Below are 17,384 nucleotides of genomic sequence, written 5' to 3'. Positions count from 1 at the left end.
AGCGCCCTTTTGTCTTTTTTGCTCACATGAATGTAGGCATCCATTAAGATGAACTGAGGAAGCTACTATTATTAACTTTACTGCCTCCATGCATGGAACTAAACTACAGAACGATATTTTCCTTCAATACAAACGAGTTCGGCCACATCTTAGCACACTAGAATTTAGCACAATCGTGTACCATGATGTCAAGCAATGTTGGTCTGTTTCTCCAGCCTGTACAAGTAGACAGGAATGACGAAACTTTCAGCATTTCCTCAAATGTTTAAGTATGTCATACAAAGCAAGGTGCAATTACTCGGAATGAACCAAATACCAATGCGCTGGCTGCAGAGCTGCCTTTTAGTGATCAAGAAGGATGCTGCACATGTAGCCATGAACCAAAATTGCAATATACCAATCCAGCTGGTCTTTCCTGCTGACACTACACGTCAAGATCTTCCATGCACCATTTTGAGCTCTAATTTGAAACTGGCACCCATGCCAGTACCCCCCCATGCAGATCAAGCTCATCCTATTCTTCACCAATACACTAAAATGGATAATGATGAACCAGGCTAAAAGTATAATAAAATAATCAAGTTCTTTATTCAAATCAGTTTCATTCAAGCAGATAAGCTTCAACATTGGTTATTTCCAACCAGTGACATACATCATAAAAATAAACACATCTGCAATCAAGTAACGCTACTGAAAATGTATATGATCTCATAATTTTAATATTTTTTTCAATGCTCCTGAAACGTGAAATGCCACATACACCAGTAAGTCTATGTAAGCATGTTGTGTTTGACAGCACAGCTTGCCAGCAAATGCATTAAAACTAACAATCTAGTCAACATTAAACATCTCGCCCCTAAATGCAAGGCGTGAAGTAAATGGTTGTGAAGGGCACATAAGCATAAGCCATCCATTTGGTTCTTTTGCTGGCTCTTTAATGCACTCGGCAGTATCTTCTCCACTGACAGCCCCTTTTTCATCCGATACTTGAGCAGCTTGCTCTTGGAGACTTGAAGGTTGTGTGCTTCCAGCTTCAATGCTACGGTCTCTGCTTTCATTGAAATTGGCATTGCTAAAGATCACCTCCTCTTCAGTAGAAGTAAGTTCAACTTCTTTCACTTCTGATTTCCAGCCTACATTTGCCTTCAAAGACACATTAGTTTGCGTATCAAAGTCTGAACTTGCACGTTTGACATGATCTGCCTCACTAGAGTTGTCACTGTCTGTACTGTGGTCATCCCACTTCGACGCTGTAGTGCCATCTTTTGTACCAGCAGACTCAACAGGATCTGACGCTGTTCCATCACCTGTTAAGTGCGAGGAAGGAGCACTTGCCTGAAGTCCTAGTTGGGACTGGTTGATGGGGCTTTGTGCACCAAAAGCGTCACCTTGAACATGTTCAACAATCTCTTCGTGGTCTTCATTTTCACTGCCGTTTTCAACATCAAAACTATGGCGCGAATTGTAGTCCTCCATTTCATCATCAAATTCGTTTTCATCTAATAAAATGCCTCCAGTGCTCTCTTCGAATGCATTACTAACCTGAGCTTCCATTGAACCCTCATTTTCTGAAGACTGCGGCTGCAATTCGTTCTTTTCTTTGGACGAACTGGGATCCCCAGAAGAAATGGTGTGGGGGGGGGGGGGGGGGGGATTGCAGACACGATTGGGATAACAGCTGGACAGATTAGCTACAGAAGCCCATCACCCAGACGTGCCTACGTGACGTTTCAGCTCCTGCAGATGTTAACTGTTATTGCACATTGCAGAAACAACACCCAGAACATAAAGCAACGCTTACTTATGGTAGGCTGCGTGGTAGACGAAGGCAGAATAAAGCAGAAGGGCGATTGTTAGTCGCAGTTTCCAAATCGGCTTATGGACCTTGCCGTCAGATCTCCAGAGAAGCTTACGCGCGGCAACTTCCTCTTCACAAGATCTAGGTTTCAGCTGTCGGTCAGTAGAACATTTCTGAGGTGGAGGCAGCCTCAAGCATTTTGGACCAGCAATAATGGAATTTTCAAGCAGGTTAGGAGCAGATGAGTTTTGGGGCACGTATATGCTTAAACGCATTTGATAATTACAGTTGTCTATCCAGGACAAAATCCCCAAATTGATTCCTTCTTATGCAACGTTCAATGTATTTCCGCCTACACACAAGACAGACGGCTACAACATGTAGAGATGGTTAAGACAGCACTGCAAACAGAATTATTGATTTCGCACTTCCTAATCGAACACCAAAGTTTACCAGAGTCCTTCAATGCATTGAAGGACTGGTTTTGCTGAAAGCTCACCTTTATTTACTGAAAATGTGGAGTCTGCCACTCTGCTGTACTCAAGCACCAGTACCACGTCTAGAGTTCATATCAATAAGTAGAATATCTGCCCTCTACCATATGCATTCCCGTTCCGATTTTACGCCTGTGCTGATAAAATTAACGAGCACTGGTCAGTATTGCTTTTAGGGAGTGTAGATGCCACTGAAAGGCAGCTAGCCTTTTCATCCAAACCTCCTGTCAACAGCTATTTATTTTAGCTTCAGCAATGCTGGAGCTGTCTTAAAATTTTGTCGATAGGCCCTGTACAGCTTTATAACACCCTTGGATATTTCCAGTGATTGGCGCACCACCCCATAATGCTTGAAGTATGCTTTTGTCTTGCACAGGCTCAACACCCTCAAATTGGCACAAGCTTGTCACTGAATAAGAGGCTCAGTGGTGAAGTACCTCCTTGTTCTTACAGCATGAGCATTAAAACTTCTGCAGTTTTTGCACCTGGATAAGTTTCAGAAATGGTTTGTAGTAGTTTACGCTATTACCTGATTCGCTTCTCTTCATCAGCAATTCGAAAGGCCGAGATGTGCTGTCACATGCACAGTGATGTTTTCACAATTACCTCCAATTGCTTGTGGGTCATAATGAATTTACTTGCAAATATTTAAGTTCAAAGCTTCCGTACCTTTCGGAAACATTGTATTCAGCCCAGTGGAAGATGCGTTGCATATCTGCCGCCAATGCACTGCCATCATTCCCACGTTCACATAAATTTGATGCCTATAGCAATCAGTTCGGAGCAGTTTTGAAGCAGTATTCTGTTTTGGAGCAGAACGGAGCACGGAAAGCAGTTTGGGGCAGCACTTCTACCAGACGCTTTCAGCGCATGCTCCACGAACCTGCAGAGTCCCCATAATCACAGGACTGTGCATGTGGCAGCGTGCAAACACCTAAAATGCATGTCACAAAGCAAGAGACTGAATTTTTCAATTGCTGCAGCATCTACACTGACATTTCCAGCCTTTATGGCCCCCATACTGCACATCACCAATCTGTCCAATGCGCAGCGCTAACTCTTCACGCAGGCAAGGCTCCCAGCTGCAAACGTTGCACCACTCGCAATGCCACCAGTGCTGACTCTCCTTCCAATGCTTTGCTTTCCTACATGCTTTTCGAAACCAAAACAGAATTTTCACTAAGGGTCTATCAAGCACTAGCGATCCTAAGCACCTGCTCTTTATTTTTGGCAGCCATGTCAATTCATGGCAGCTATGCTGCCTGTTGACAACTTCACAACTGAGTGGAACCGTGTGAAGCAGTCATTGAATGGCGTCACATATGCCAAATGGGGGCAGAGGATTTATTGCGCAAGGCAAATTTAACGGTAGGACTTCTGGTATCTGGCACGGGCACCTGGTCCACCAAACTTCTTGGGCTCGCAGCGCCTTGGGTCGGCTACAAGCAAGGTGCGGTCATACTGGATCAGGGTGTCCTTGATCTCCTTCTTGGACTGCTCATCCACATCTGCAGGTTGTCATGAATAAAGAGAAAGATGCAAGCATGCTGTTATGACAGGCCGATCACAAACATACATTTCGCACATAGTCAAAATGAGCATAAACTCCACGCCTAATCACAACTGCTCCACTTCAGTGCAATGCATAGCACTGAAGGGACAAATTCAACAGGCCTGCAATTTACATCCAGACCAGTCGTCGTCCAACTGCTGCATCCACTGTTTGTGAAAACGAGGGTTTCTCCTTCAGCTGAGCTCATGCTGCCACATTAAACGAGATGGAACTGCATATAGTCTAGCCCGGTTATAACGAAGTCCGCTATTTCGTTGTATCTGGACTATATATAAAAAAAAGAGGCAAATTTGAGTAAATTGTTTCATCGTCGCTGGACAAAGTGGTCCAGCATTCCTTGAACAAGTTTTGCAAGTGCGGTCTTCAGGATCGCGGCCTCCATACCGTCCCAAAACCTCAATATATAGAACACAGATATATTGAATTATTGCATCTTGAGGTAACAGAGCGGAACACAGGACGGGGGCACAAGATTAGGGTGCACAAATGACAGGCTGGAAGAACACAAAAACAACGTTGAACAAAAAAGCAGGCATTTGGGGATCCATGTAAGAGACTGCGCGTCAAAAACTTGCTCCGTGCAATTCACACAATGTAAAGTGCTAGCAAAACAATGAGCCGCTGGTTCGCGAGATAATTGAAGCCGCTGAGATAGCTAGACTGCAGGAACGATGTGTAAGCAAACCGCCCTTCTGTTAACACAAAAAGAAATCGAACTGCTGAATGTGCAATCTTCTCCATGAGCGTTCAGAGAGTGCACCATGCTGTGTGCAAAAGAAGGTTATGCGGCACGTGTATTTATTTATCTATTATTATGTTTTATTTTGTTGTTTTTTACTATAACTATGCTGAAATGTGCAAGTCATTTGTACGCGATCTGTGGCGTTAGGGTATAAGAAGTTGAGGGTTTTCCAAAATAAACGTTGAAAGTCAGTGCTCGTTGTGTCGTCCTCTAATCTTGTGCTCCCAACCTGTGTTCCGCGCTGTTACCTCAAGATGCATAACCAACATGCTCAAGCTGCTATTCTAGTGAATTATTACGTATATCGAACATTTCCTATATCACGAGGAAAATCACATGCTTTAATTTTGTATTTCGAACGGGGCCGGATGTACAATGGATACAGTGGACTCCTCTTAAACGGTACTTGAAGGGGATTCAGAAAGTGTTCCATTTATCAGAAGTTTCATTTAAGCAAAGTACACATATTTCGTGATGCAAAACTTTATTCAAATTGTTCCAAGCCTTAATGTTGTGGGTGCAAAGAAAAAAATGAATCAATCTTAGTTTGCTTAACATTTTTCAATTGCTTTTTAACGAAGTAAGTGTGCATACTCGACAAGCTTGGCAGAAATTCCACACACCCCTCATGTTCAAAGTAGTGTTGCAGAAGTGCAACCGCATCTTTAGCTGCACTATCTGGCACTGCACTTAGCTCAGGGTCCTCACACTCGTCACTGGAGGAGGAGGACTGGTCGTCGGCTTGCACCTCGGCAATCATTTCTTGAAGACTTTCCTCACGACAGGTGCGCACGTGGGCATCCACAGCCTCGTAGTCCTGTCGCGAAAAAGGAGCACAGGGCACTACCTGCCTGAATCTCTTCATGAGGTAATGGTTCATGAGCTCTGAAGCCTGCATGGTGGAAGCACCTCTGCACTGTTGTCGCCTGCACTTGTTCCCAGGCACGGACCAAGATATGTATCGCCGACAGCAAGTCAATGCTGTAGTCCTTGCCACTGTCGGCACAAAGAAGCATGCGGTGGAGCAGCTGGCGGCGGTAATGCACCTTGATATTCTGTATTACCCCCTGATCCATAGGTTGTACCAATGCAGTCGCATTGGCAGGCAGAAACTCGAGGCTGATGGACTTCAGTCCTTCCACTTGCCCATGGGCAGGGCAATTATCGACAATGAAAACAACTTTCCTGCCTTGCTTAGTAAACCTTGCATCTTCCTCTTGCAGCCAGTTCTCAAATATTGCCATGGTCATCCACGCTTTACTATTGGCAGTGTACGTCACAGGAAGACTTCGCGTTCCTTTGAAGCAACGTGGGTGCTTTGCCTTCCTGACTACCAGCAGTTTCAGTTTTTCGTCCCCGCCATGTTCGCGCCCACGAGCACCGTAATGCGCTCCTTACTGCGCTTCCCACCAGTGCAGGCTTCGCCTTTGTAGGCCAGTGTCTTAGATGGAAGTGCTTTATAGAAAAGGCTCATCTCATCAATGTTGAACACGTCTCGTGGTTCATAGCTGCTTAAAATATCCTGCAGTGGCCCCTGTTGCCAGTCGGCGCACAAGTCTTTGTCCACGGAAGCACTTTCACCGGAGATTGTCTCGAAGACTAGGCCATGGCGTTTTTTAAAACGGCTGAGCCATCCATCGCTGGCGCTAAAGTTGTCGGCTCCTAGTTGCAAGGCTATCTCCCGCGCCTTTTGCTCCAGAATGGGACCGCTTATCGGAAAATTAGCGCTCCGCGCACGCTTAAACCATAAAAAGAGAACTTTTTCTAATTCCTCATGCGGCGTTGTCCTCATCCGCATTCGGCTTGAAGCAAAAGTCCCAGTCTTCACAGCTCCTTGTATAGTGGCCTTGTTCTTCAATATCCGCGACAGCGTTGACTTCGGGATGTCGAACTTCTTCGCAACTTCTGTTTTCGACAGGCCGCTTCGCTCAAGCTCCTGAAGAACTTGTAATTTCTTCTCAGCGAGAGCGCTTTGTGTGGTCGTTTCTGAACGTTCTCCATCACGACCAAGCATTGACCTCGCGTAGGCCTAACGCAGAGCACCGGGACAACACGCGACACGACGATCCGGCACGGCGGCAACAACGATGGCTACTGGATTGGCTTGCCTCAGCTGTAGTTCTGGCTGTGAAGTATTTGTTCATGGTTGTGAGATTACCGTTGCCATGTGCGAGAACATATTTGCTGGTCAGATTCCGAATGTTCAGCTTTTGTGCCGTTTAACCGAGGGTAACAAATAAGCGGTGTTTCAATTAACCGAATAATTTTACTGTGTTGGTATAGGAATCCAACCAAATAACGCTACTTAATTCCATTTATCCGAAATTTTCATTCAACCGAGTTTCGTTTATTGGGCGTCCACTGTATATCAAACTCCACCACCCCAGACCACGTGCGCTCTGTTGACAGGAGGCGGGCTTTCCCGCAACACCCTCGAAAAGATAGTGGCGGCGCCAGTCTTTGTTATCGTGCGTTCGTGTGTGGTTTGTGTGATCGCTTATGCCTGGCTTAGGCCTGTCATACGTGGTTGGTATTCTGTTGTGATGGCTACAAACGCGAAGCAGAAGTCCCTGACATTTGCCGCGAAATTAGAAGTTATCCAGAATGGTGAAAAGAAATCAAGTGTTGCCGAAGCTTTCAACATACCAAGTAGCACTTTGAGGAAAAACAAGACTGACATAAAGGCCAAGGCAGAACAAAACCAACACTCAGGCGTGCGGCTGGTGCACAAAGCTGCCTTGAGAAAGACGTTGAGAAGGCGCTGCACAAATGGTTTATCGACACAAGGACCCGCAATATTCCTTTATTGGGACCGATGCTGCAACAGAAAGCTAAGGACTTTGCGTTCATTCTCGGCGCTGAGAACTTCAATGCCAGCAGTGCAGGAGTTAGCAGAAATTCGCAGAGAATCACAGCAGAAATTACTGCCAAGCGGCCAAACGAAGACGCTGCTGAGATTGATCCAACAAGCGCTGACAGTGCGCCTCTCCCGACTGCCACTGAGGCTGTAGCTGCGTTGGCCCTTGTATGGCGCCACTGCGGCACAATAGAAGGCACCGGACTATCGCTGATTGATCGTCTAGACTATGTTGAGCAGGCCATGGTGAAGCACGCGGTTTCCAACTTGAAGCAGGCTACGATGCTACAGTACTTTCAGCCAAATAAATAAAATACTTTGTTAAAAGCTTCAAGTGAGTATTGCGCCCCGATTGGTTCATTGATTGATTTGTACTAGTTTTCTACACGATTTTATTTGTCGAATTCTGGCTATATCGAACTATTTTGCGATCACCGCGCTGTTCGATATATCGAGGTCCGACTGTACATCTGCAGTGTGTCAACTGCTGCGAAGGCCACTGCAGAGGGGCGCAACTAGCGTCGTCGCAGTCACTCTCAGAGGTACTCTCCGTCCCTTCCGTGACATTCCCGGCAACTTCGTCAATTGTGAAGTCCTGCGTGGCAACAAATTCATCGTCGGCCGAAATGAAGTCCATGTGAGACAGACCTGGAGGCACAAGGCCCAACTCTTTAGCAGACTCCCATAGCTGCTCTAAGCAGGCTGTCATGGTGGCACCATCAGCTGTTGCAGCGATGTCAACCGTGGCTGCTTCATCCTCTGCAGGCGCCGTGTTCGCGCTGCTGCTCATTTTCCGACTGGAAGTCATCATGACCAAGAGCGAAGCCCAAATCCTTAGCCTTCACTAGCATGATGGGTCCACTGAGCGGGGATGTTCTTTGATCGGGTATCTATGAACCACCTGTAAAGTGCGGCTTCTACGTCGTATGTGGCACACCGAATCCTCTTTCGGTCCCCGCTGCCAATGTCGCCATCGAGAATGGCGTCAATCTTGCTGCCGTTCTTGATTATCGTAGTGTGTGCGCTGTGCAATTCCATACTTCCGAGCGATATCACTCTTCTTCACGTTTCAGCGCACTTCATCCAGAATGGTAAGCCTAGTCTTCAATGACAACACTTTTCTCTTTCCCGTTTTGGTGGGGCTCACGAGATTCGACATTGCCGAGAAATCGAAGGGTCAGGTCCGAGAAATGGAATAACTGAGTAGGTCCGTTGTCAAAAAATTGCCCAGGCGCAGTCGGGGGTCACGAGATATCAAAGGTGAGAAGCGGAACAAGGCTGGAAGGCGTAATGGCCTCAGAGAGGGAATGCATACAAAGATCCACGAAAGCGGAGGAAACGCTCCCGCGACGCTTCCTCCCAGACTCTCTCTCCCGCGCCCAGAACCGAGAAGAGAGAAGCCCCAGACAGAGAAATTCAAGAACTGCAATTGGCCAAGTCTACCACTGCTCCTTGACGTAACTGAGAATTTCCTTTTATTTTCTTACTTTTGTTACCTCCCGCGCAACCGGCTCAACGAGACGCCACATCACAAAGACGACATGTCAAGCGATGCACTGAAGCAACCTTTCTATTTGCGGGAAAGCAGACGACACTGTGGATGCGGACGTCAGCCAAATTTTGTCCTTAATTTTGCACAAAAATTTGCCTGAGGGCGTAAAAATCTCCCTCCCGATGGATACATTATTTTCCATTTGGTACAAAATCACTTCGCTATATCCACTGACGTGCCTTTATTTACTTCGTTAAACTGGACCCAAATTGTATTAAAAATGCAAAAATGGAAATTGGAACTTCTTTCGTTATAACCGCTATTTCGCTACAAGTGGCTTCGCTATAACCGGGCTGACTGTACGCTCACCCTGCACACCCTAAGGATTTGTACGATTCAAGTGCAACAGTTATATTCCGCACGAAAGCGCAGCAGCATTATGCATGAAAAAAAGAGTTATATGAAGTGATTCGTGCAATTTGCAGGTGACCAATCGAGGCAGCACATCCGAACCCAAAATATGTCATTCAGAGCCACAGCTTCAATGCAAACCGTTGCAACACTAACTCTGCTTTGTCACAATGATTAGGTCCCAGATACTGCTGAATAACCACTAGTCCAGACCAACGATGCTCAAAGAACTGCAAATATTTTTATGATCTTTACTTCCATTTAATATAATCGGTTTCAGTGCTTGCACGATAGAAGCCAATGGGCCTGTATATGCACATATTCAAACATGAGCTTAAATCATGACCAGCAAAATGACAAATTTTCTGAATTGAGCATCCTTGAAATGCACTAAAAGCTTAGGCAGCCAGTCAACTTTCACAGCTCAGTTTCTAATACGGAAGATGCAATTTTTATTATATAATAAAATACTAGGATCCAAGTGGCAAATGCCCTTCAAAGGAGGCCAATGGTGTTAAGCAAATGTCCCTTTTCCCCTGGGCAGCCCTCTATGATACCATGCTAAGCCAGTCTGATACAGCTCAATAAAACATGGCAGGTGCCTCTTAACCTTCAATCAATAACATCAGCCAATTTTCATGACACTACAGTTAATCCAATTAAGCTGTGGTGAACCCACCACTTTCATCTGCCACACCCTGCATTGTTATACCAGCAGGATACAACATCATTAGAGTTAGTTTATGCCAGTGGCTGGAGGGCTGCCTTTGAGAGCAAATGCAAAGAGTACAGTCGCTGACCGATCTTTCAGACTCTGATAGACCCGGGAAATCAGAGCAATCGAACAGTAAAAAATCTGTGAACATAAAAAAAAATGCTTTTCTGCGATAAATCAGCTTTACAAACCAGGACCTTCACCGCTCCCGATGTTTTGTTAACTAATATGTTGATAATAGAGAGTTAAAGCATGGCACAAACTGCTACTGCATTGTGCTTCAGCGTGCCGCCCATGCGCACGCAACAGCTTGATCCGATACGGCAGCCGCCGTCACCAGTGTGTACAGAACACCGGGAAGCTTGCAAAGCGTTTAAGGCGGTCACCACACACACAGTAGTGCCCCGCAGCAGAAGTGGATTGTGCTAACCTACAACCACTACAATCCACCAGTTAGAACATCTCAGCCAGTCATGCCACTGTTATGTCCATTTCACGACATTGACGCTGCAGGTCACGCTCATGACGCAAACGAATTACACGCGGCGCGCGAAGCAACATTCAGTTGGTAGCAAAGACCCCGAGATGGAACTCGCAAGAAAAAAGCCAGAGTAATGAGAGCCTCAATGAATGCACTGACCCCCACTTTACCCCACGGGCATCATCCGCACAATCTGTGGCGGACAGTGCTCACATTTCATTTTCAGTCCGGTTGTGCACTCTTTGTAGACTACAGCAATGACAACGACGAGCGTTACTGCGCTGCCTCAAATGGCAACGATGAGCAAAGAGCTAAGCTAGTCCGTCCGAATGACCCTGCTCAGCCTAACTTTCACGGCCATGCAAAACCAGTTATTTACAACCTCATGTCTATGTCATGCCGAAAAAACAATCTCCACAGTATTCCTGCAACCAAATTCGGTCGAAAAAAAAAAAAAAAAAAAAAAAAGGAAAAAAAAAAAAAGCTTTTGGACACCATAGAGTCCCAAATATTGGTCGCGAAAATTTACATTTTCCCATGGGGCACGGGGAGGTTCCTGAATGAAGTCAAAAATATTGCACAAGTCTAAATTATTGGAGTCTGAAAAATCAATCTGCTACCATAAATGTTTGGATCAGCAACGACAGCATCATAAAATATGGAAGAAAACTTACATTTCTGGTAGTAGGCAACCAGGGCCTTCGAAATGGCTTGCCGGATGGCTGTGCAAAGCAAAGTCAATGAACATTTAGAGCTGTTGCAACATTTCATATCTATAGGCAGCACTTTCAGTTTAACACTTTCCTGCCACACGCCTATTCCCATCAATAGGCAACAATAAAATATTTCAGTCGTATTTTCCCACTTCCAGAGCACCCCTGAAGAGCTAGAGGCCATCCACTGGGTAAAAGGGGAACCACAAAGTAACCCAATTATGATACCAGATATAATGGCACATCACTTGTAACGATCAAATTTCTTGCATTTATCAATTTCCTCATGGTCTGCATGTAAAAATAAATCATATATAACAATACGATTATTAGCAACACACAGGATAAAACGAAAGCTTCCTGCCAGCCCGGAAGAGGTTTACCACAAAAAATTTGCCTGAATGTTTGATAAAAAAATAAAACATGAGCAGAGTGACATAAAAACTTGGCATAAATGGTGCAAATGGACCAGTGTAGAGAAATCATCAACGGGGCGTTGCGTGTGGCCTTAGGAAATGAGCACTATTACAATCACAAATACTGGAGGGATGAGGGGAAGCTTTGCTTAGCTGCCACTGCGCAAAGGGTGCGGCCGCCTAAGGAAGCGATCCCAACTCGCCATTGCTTTCTACAAACCGCATTTGTTACTAAATCTCTTCCCTGCTTAGACCAACGCAAATAAAACTGAATTCTATGAGAGATAAAAACACAAATAGCAATGCATACTGCCTATAAATGCTTATCTACGCTACTATGCAGTGAAAGTCTCAATTTCAAATGCCTTTGTGCCTCACTCGGTAGCTAAATTTCTTAAAAATCGGGCAGTTCGGATCATGCTTTCCCAGATGTTTTTCTTTTTTCCAGAGTTCCTGAAAAAATATATCGACGAGGTTTTACTGTATTCACCACCCATCCCCACCAACCCTTGCCAGTTCAGATACAGTGATAACCGGTTAAAACGAGCATACATTCAGGTTTTCTCTATATCGCTATAAGTGGACTGCACTATATTCTATAAGATTCGCTTTTCCAATGCGTGGCGTCATTTAAAAACCCTACGGAGTCAAACCAAGTGACACAGTGTATTGTTTACATCAGTTGTTCTCAACCATGTGTGTGTATGGGACCACTTGAAACTGGGGGAGGGGTATCTTGCTCAGAGCAGGTCGTGGAATTGGGATTGCGTCAAGGCTAAACTGCCCTCTTAAAAACATGCACCACGGCCGACAGAGGCGACTACGTAAGCTACTAGAATGGATTAGACTCCTCCCAACATCGTGCCGCTTACTCGTCGGACAACTTAGACATTTTGCATTGCAGCCCCGTGCAGCAGTGCCCTGGAAACTGTCTGGTCAGGATAGAGCTATCCTGCAACCTTTTTCTGTGTGTGTGTGTGTGTGCGGATTTCGTGTACTTTAAAAATCACTTGGCGAAGCCCCATTTGAGAAACACTGGTTTACATTATGGCATCTGCATAACGTGCTGCTGCCCCATTGCCCTGCCAACTATTCACTAGGGGTCACATTTTCTCACATAACCAAAAAATTTTGCACACGAAAGGTTGACACTTACTGATGTAATGCAGACAGTTCAACTGCAGAAAATGTTTAAATAATTTTTGCCCTACCTGCGTAAAAAAATTTGTAATTTTTCTTTTCATATCGTCTTGAATAAATATGGTTTTTGACAAACTCTTATTAAAAGCAAATTTCGCTTTTAAAACATGATGCCATGAACTTCAGCATTAAAAACCTCTGTTAAACTGAAAAGCTCCAATCCACAGTCAGACGCCAGGGCTAGTCTCTATCATCTGTCGGCTACACCTTGTCACTTTTCCTCTCATCACTTGTACAGCAATACAAGTTCAATTTTTACTTATCCTGAGCGCTTATGAATCAAGCTTGCTTCAATTCCAATGATCTAAGGCCAATGATACACTACATTTTGAACAGTCTACTCGGGGTATATGCAAAGTTACAAGAGGATCCTGACATACCAGCTTCATTTAATTAGAAAATAAGAGAAAGAAAAGAAAACAGAAGGGCTTTGAAAATGCTCAACAAAAATTGCACAGACAGACTTGCCTGCAATCACTCTTAAACAAGACGTGAGCTAGCACAGGTAAATGGGAAATATCCGTGGACACTGTCACATACAAATCTACCATTAAATCCAGCTTACCGTAGATCTGGGCAACGTTACCACCGCCCTTGACACGGATCCTTATGTCCACACCAGCGAAGCGCTCCTTGCCCAAAAGCAGAATGGGCTCAAGCAACTGCACAGAAATAAAGCATGGGTCACACAACTAATTCTCAACTGTAGTCATTAAAGGGTTGCTAAAGCAAAGCTGCCAGTGTCTGCAGGTCAAGGTGCACATGATGAAAAATGGAGTGCTCAGCGTTTTAACGTACAGCTTTGGAATTAAATTATAGTAGCTCTCTAGCAGTTCTTCGCTCGTGTGCACAGTGTCTGCCCATTTAATTACCATTCCTTATAGCACATAGCCCCAAGTTACCATGCAATCCAGCTACCAGTCATAAGAGACTACCAAATCAGATAAGCCCCATTTTAACCAAGCCAAATGAATGTGCACACATGGCCTAAAAGTAGTGTGCCCGACTCTGGCTCCAAAAGCCCCAAAGTTGATTCTTACATCCCCGCTGCCTTTCCCACCTCAAATGTGCAAAATAAATCGACAGTTCCTCCCAACCTCTCAACTGCGTGACAGCAAAGCTTAGATGGAAACATAAAACTTTCAGCAAAGTTTGTCATCTGTCAGATTTGCATACTTAGCATCTTGGGTTTTGTAAATAGCTTTGTATTAGTTTATGCGTATATTGTTACATCATACAACAGACAGAGGAATCAGTGTTCATATATTTCACCTGCCAGCTGATTTTCCGGAAAAAGGGGCCTTTAATAATATCGTGTTAAATGTAAGTTCGAAATGTCACGTGAGCAGTAAGACGAAAGACGCCTAGAGCAGTAGCTGCCAATTTGAGAGGCATCTAGCACAGTCCATTAAGATAAACAAAACGACAAAATAGACAGAGCTACACTTCCAACGACGTGTATAGGGCAAAACGCTTGCGCCTAACAGTTTTACATTTAGTGAAATTCAGCTCGAAGAAAGCGTACCTCGCGGAGTGACGCTAACCGCAATAAGAACGAAGTGACGCACAACACTCCACGGACTTACCCCTGTCAAAAAACGACCAGTGCATCAGAAATACAACATCTGTTCCAACACGCAAGCCCGTTACATACTATGAATGAAACCGCTACTCTTGTCAAATGAACAGGCAAGCGAGTATGAGTGCACCTACAGATGTCCAAGCAAAATAACTTAAATTCCAATGATCTCATTTATACGTGCGTCTAAAACGTGCTTCGAGGCATTCCCAATCGCAAGCGCTACCGATCGGACAATTACCTTGTAGCGCAGTGTCAAGGGCTCGATGTTCTCCAGTGGCCGGCCGTTCACTTTGAGCAGCCCATTGCCGCGCTTGCAGTATGCCACTGCAGTGGCAGTTTTCTGAAAGCATATGCAAAGTTAATGGCTGTGTAATATCAATGAGGACACAGTACTACAAGGTTATCTCGGGCGTCACCGCATGCTATCACAAACTTCATTTGCTGTAAACACGTGTAGCAGAGCAGACATTCCAACATATTCATGCAAATATGATGAAACCACGCAGTAGTGTTCAATACGCAACTGAAGCTCCACAAATGGCTCTACATTTTTGCCATCGCATACATGGCGCGACTAGCTAAAGTAGGCGAAAGGCTAACAGAGGTTTATAATAAATTTTCCCGGCACGATTGGGAGTTAGGCCTACACACTCACCTTCCTCCCGAAGACTTGAACAGATTGTATAGCTTCCTTCGTGGTCCTAAAAGAAAAAATTAGGGCATTGAGAATTCGTCTACGGAACCATCAAAGACATGCACAGCTTTATTAAGGGAATAAAAGTACTCACGCTGCCATTTTGTGAGCAAGCCGACCTAAACGTGGTCAAACCGTCAAACCACCAAGGAACGAAATAAAAAGGATGGTGGCACGCTCTCGCGGCGATCTCGTGGAATCTCGTCTCGACTTCAGCCGAGTGACAAGCTGATCCACAGCCTGGCGCTAACCAACCTATGTCCAGCATCCATAGTTTCTAAAGTACGTTTTGATATTTGCTTTAAAAATTCAAAGGAGAGTAGTTAGGAATATGTAGCTCTCGTACTTAACGTTCTCAACTTTGAAACCTTAGCTACATAGTTTCTGTGAATTCCGTCAGGGGGTCTACCATGTGCGTCGCGCGGAACTTAAATGGTCGAAATGCTACGCAAGATCAATCTCTAAAATACACAACCTCTAACACAAGTTCCTAACCTCGAGCAATGGGAGGCCATGTTGGTCAGCTCAGACCTGGGAGTTCAAACACGGGTCACTGATTGGGCTACTCAGGTCGCTGTCAGCCGTGGACTGATAGCCACCTAGAACAGACCATCTGCATCGTGCCTTTTCTGACGAAATAAATGTTACAATCGAGAATTTGTCAGCCGAGCAGGGGACGCGGCAGTCGCTGAGAGCTTCTCGAAGGACGGCATAGCATCACCTCACGATATTGCTATTCATGTTAAACTTGAAAGGAGGATATTCCCCACTTTAGACAAAGCCTTAGATAAGGAGCAGGAGACCACCTGGAGGAGACTCCAGACGCGATCCTTCAAGACTCCTTACCTGTTGTCAGAATTCTACTCCAGTGATTACGACCCGGTTGACGACTGGGCACGTTGGTATGGGTTCATACTTAACCAGCCAAAAGACGAGACACAGCAAAGAGGAGGACAGGACCCAGCCTTGTCCTGTCCTCCTCTTTGCTGTGTCTCGTCTTTTGGCTGGTTAATTACGACCCGGATTGTATACTATGTGGTGAAATAGCCACTTATGGTCACATATTGTGGAAATGTAAAGAGGAGCCGCACCGGAAACTCAATACATGTACCTACTCTCATAATACACCTACCTACTCTCGAGCAATGGGAGCTCAGACCTGGAAGTCCAAATCCGGGTGATTGAATAGGCTATTCAGGTCGCTGTCAGCCGTGGACTGATAGCCACCTAGCATGGATCATCTGCATTCTGCCTTCTCTGAGGAAATAAATGTTCTGCAATCAAACTGCCAGTTACGCACACAGTACTGGCCATAACATGGAGCACATCTCCACAATAAAAACTTTTGTCACGTGCAACCTAGCGAATATTAGACACTTTATATATATGTTAGCGCATGCCGTTGGTACGTTCTTGTATGAACCCAAGTAACCATCACATCTTTCCTACGAAATGAGAGAAAATTTCATGCAGCTGAATCGTACTCCATAATATTTTGGCAACACCTGTACGTGCCAGCTTTCTTTGCTGAAGAAGGTACACAAGTAACTTTCGTTGGTAGGCAGCAGCTCAAATGGGTACTGTAGACTGCAAGTACTGCTCCATAAAAAGATTTGATCTAATATTCATTTTCACTTTTTGAACAACACGAATTTAAAAGCCTTTCAGCAGGCCGAAAATACTGGGGTTCGATTTAAACCCTAGTAACAGGCAAAACTATCATGTTACATGTTGTGGTGCCCATTGCAAAACACTACCTCATAAGTAGCTCTTTTTTTTTTATGCAAAACGTTTCCATGCAATAGTGCTAATAAAATAGCAGACGTGCACGGGGTACTGAAATACAGGTAGTTGCGCCCTTTTGTCTTTTTTGCTCACATGAATGTAGGCATCCATTAAGATGAACTGAGGAAGCTACTATTATTAACTTTACTGCCTCCATGCATGGAACTAAACTACAGAACGATATTTTCCTTCAATACAAACGAGTTCGGCCACATCTTAGCACACTAGAATTTAGCACAATCGTGTACCATGATGTCAAGCAATGTTGGTCTGTTTCTCCAGCCTGTACAAGTAGACAGGAATGACGAAACTTTCAGCATTTCCTCAAATGTTTAAGTATGTCATACAAAGCAAGGTGCAATTACTCGGAATGAACCAAATACCAATGCGCTGGCTGCAGAGCTGCCTTTTAGTGATCAAGAAGGATGCTG

At 44.8% G+C, this 17,384-nt stretch overlaps 1 protein-coding gene across 1 annotated transcript; it reads right to left on the bottom strand.

The window, feature by feature from the left end:
• Positions 1-3,615: 3,615 nt before the first annotated feature.
• LOC146191442 (small ribosomal subunit protein uS9) lies at positions 3,616-15,415 on the bottom strand. Its single transcript, XM_084601986.1, has 6 exons — positions 15,263-15,415; positions 15,130-15,175; positions 14,713-14,814; positions 13,458-13,554; positions 11,238-11,285; positions 3,616-3,800 (listed from the first exon to the last, which is right to left on the bottom strand). The coding sequence occupies exons 1-6, from the start codon at positions 15,268-15,270 to the stop codon at positions 3,655-3,657; spliced, it is 447 nt and encodes a 148-aa protein (XP_084458112.1). The 5' UTR covers positions 15,271-15,415; the 3' UTR covers positions 3,616-3,654.
• Between the last annotated feature and the right edge of the window lie 1,969 nt (positions 15,416-17,384).

Source organism: Amblyomma maculatum, chromosome 4 (assembly GCF_055883805.1).
Source record: "Amblyomma maculatum isolate TAMU_Amacu chromosome 4, ASM5588380v1, whole genome shotgun sequence".
Taxonomy (NCBI): Eukaryota; Metazoa; Arthropoda; class Arachnida; order Ixodida; family Ixodidae; genus Amblyomma; species Amblyomma maculatum.
This window is presented reverse-complemented; position numbering and strand designations above follow the sequence as displayed.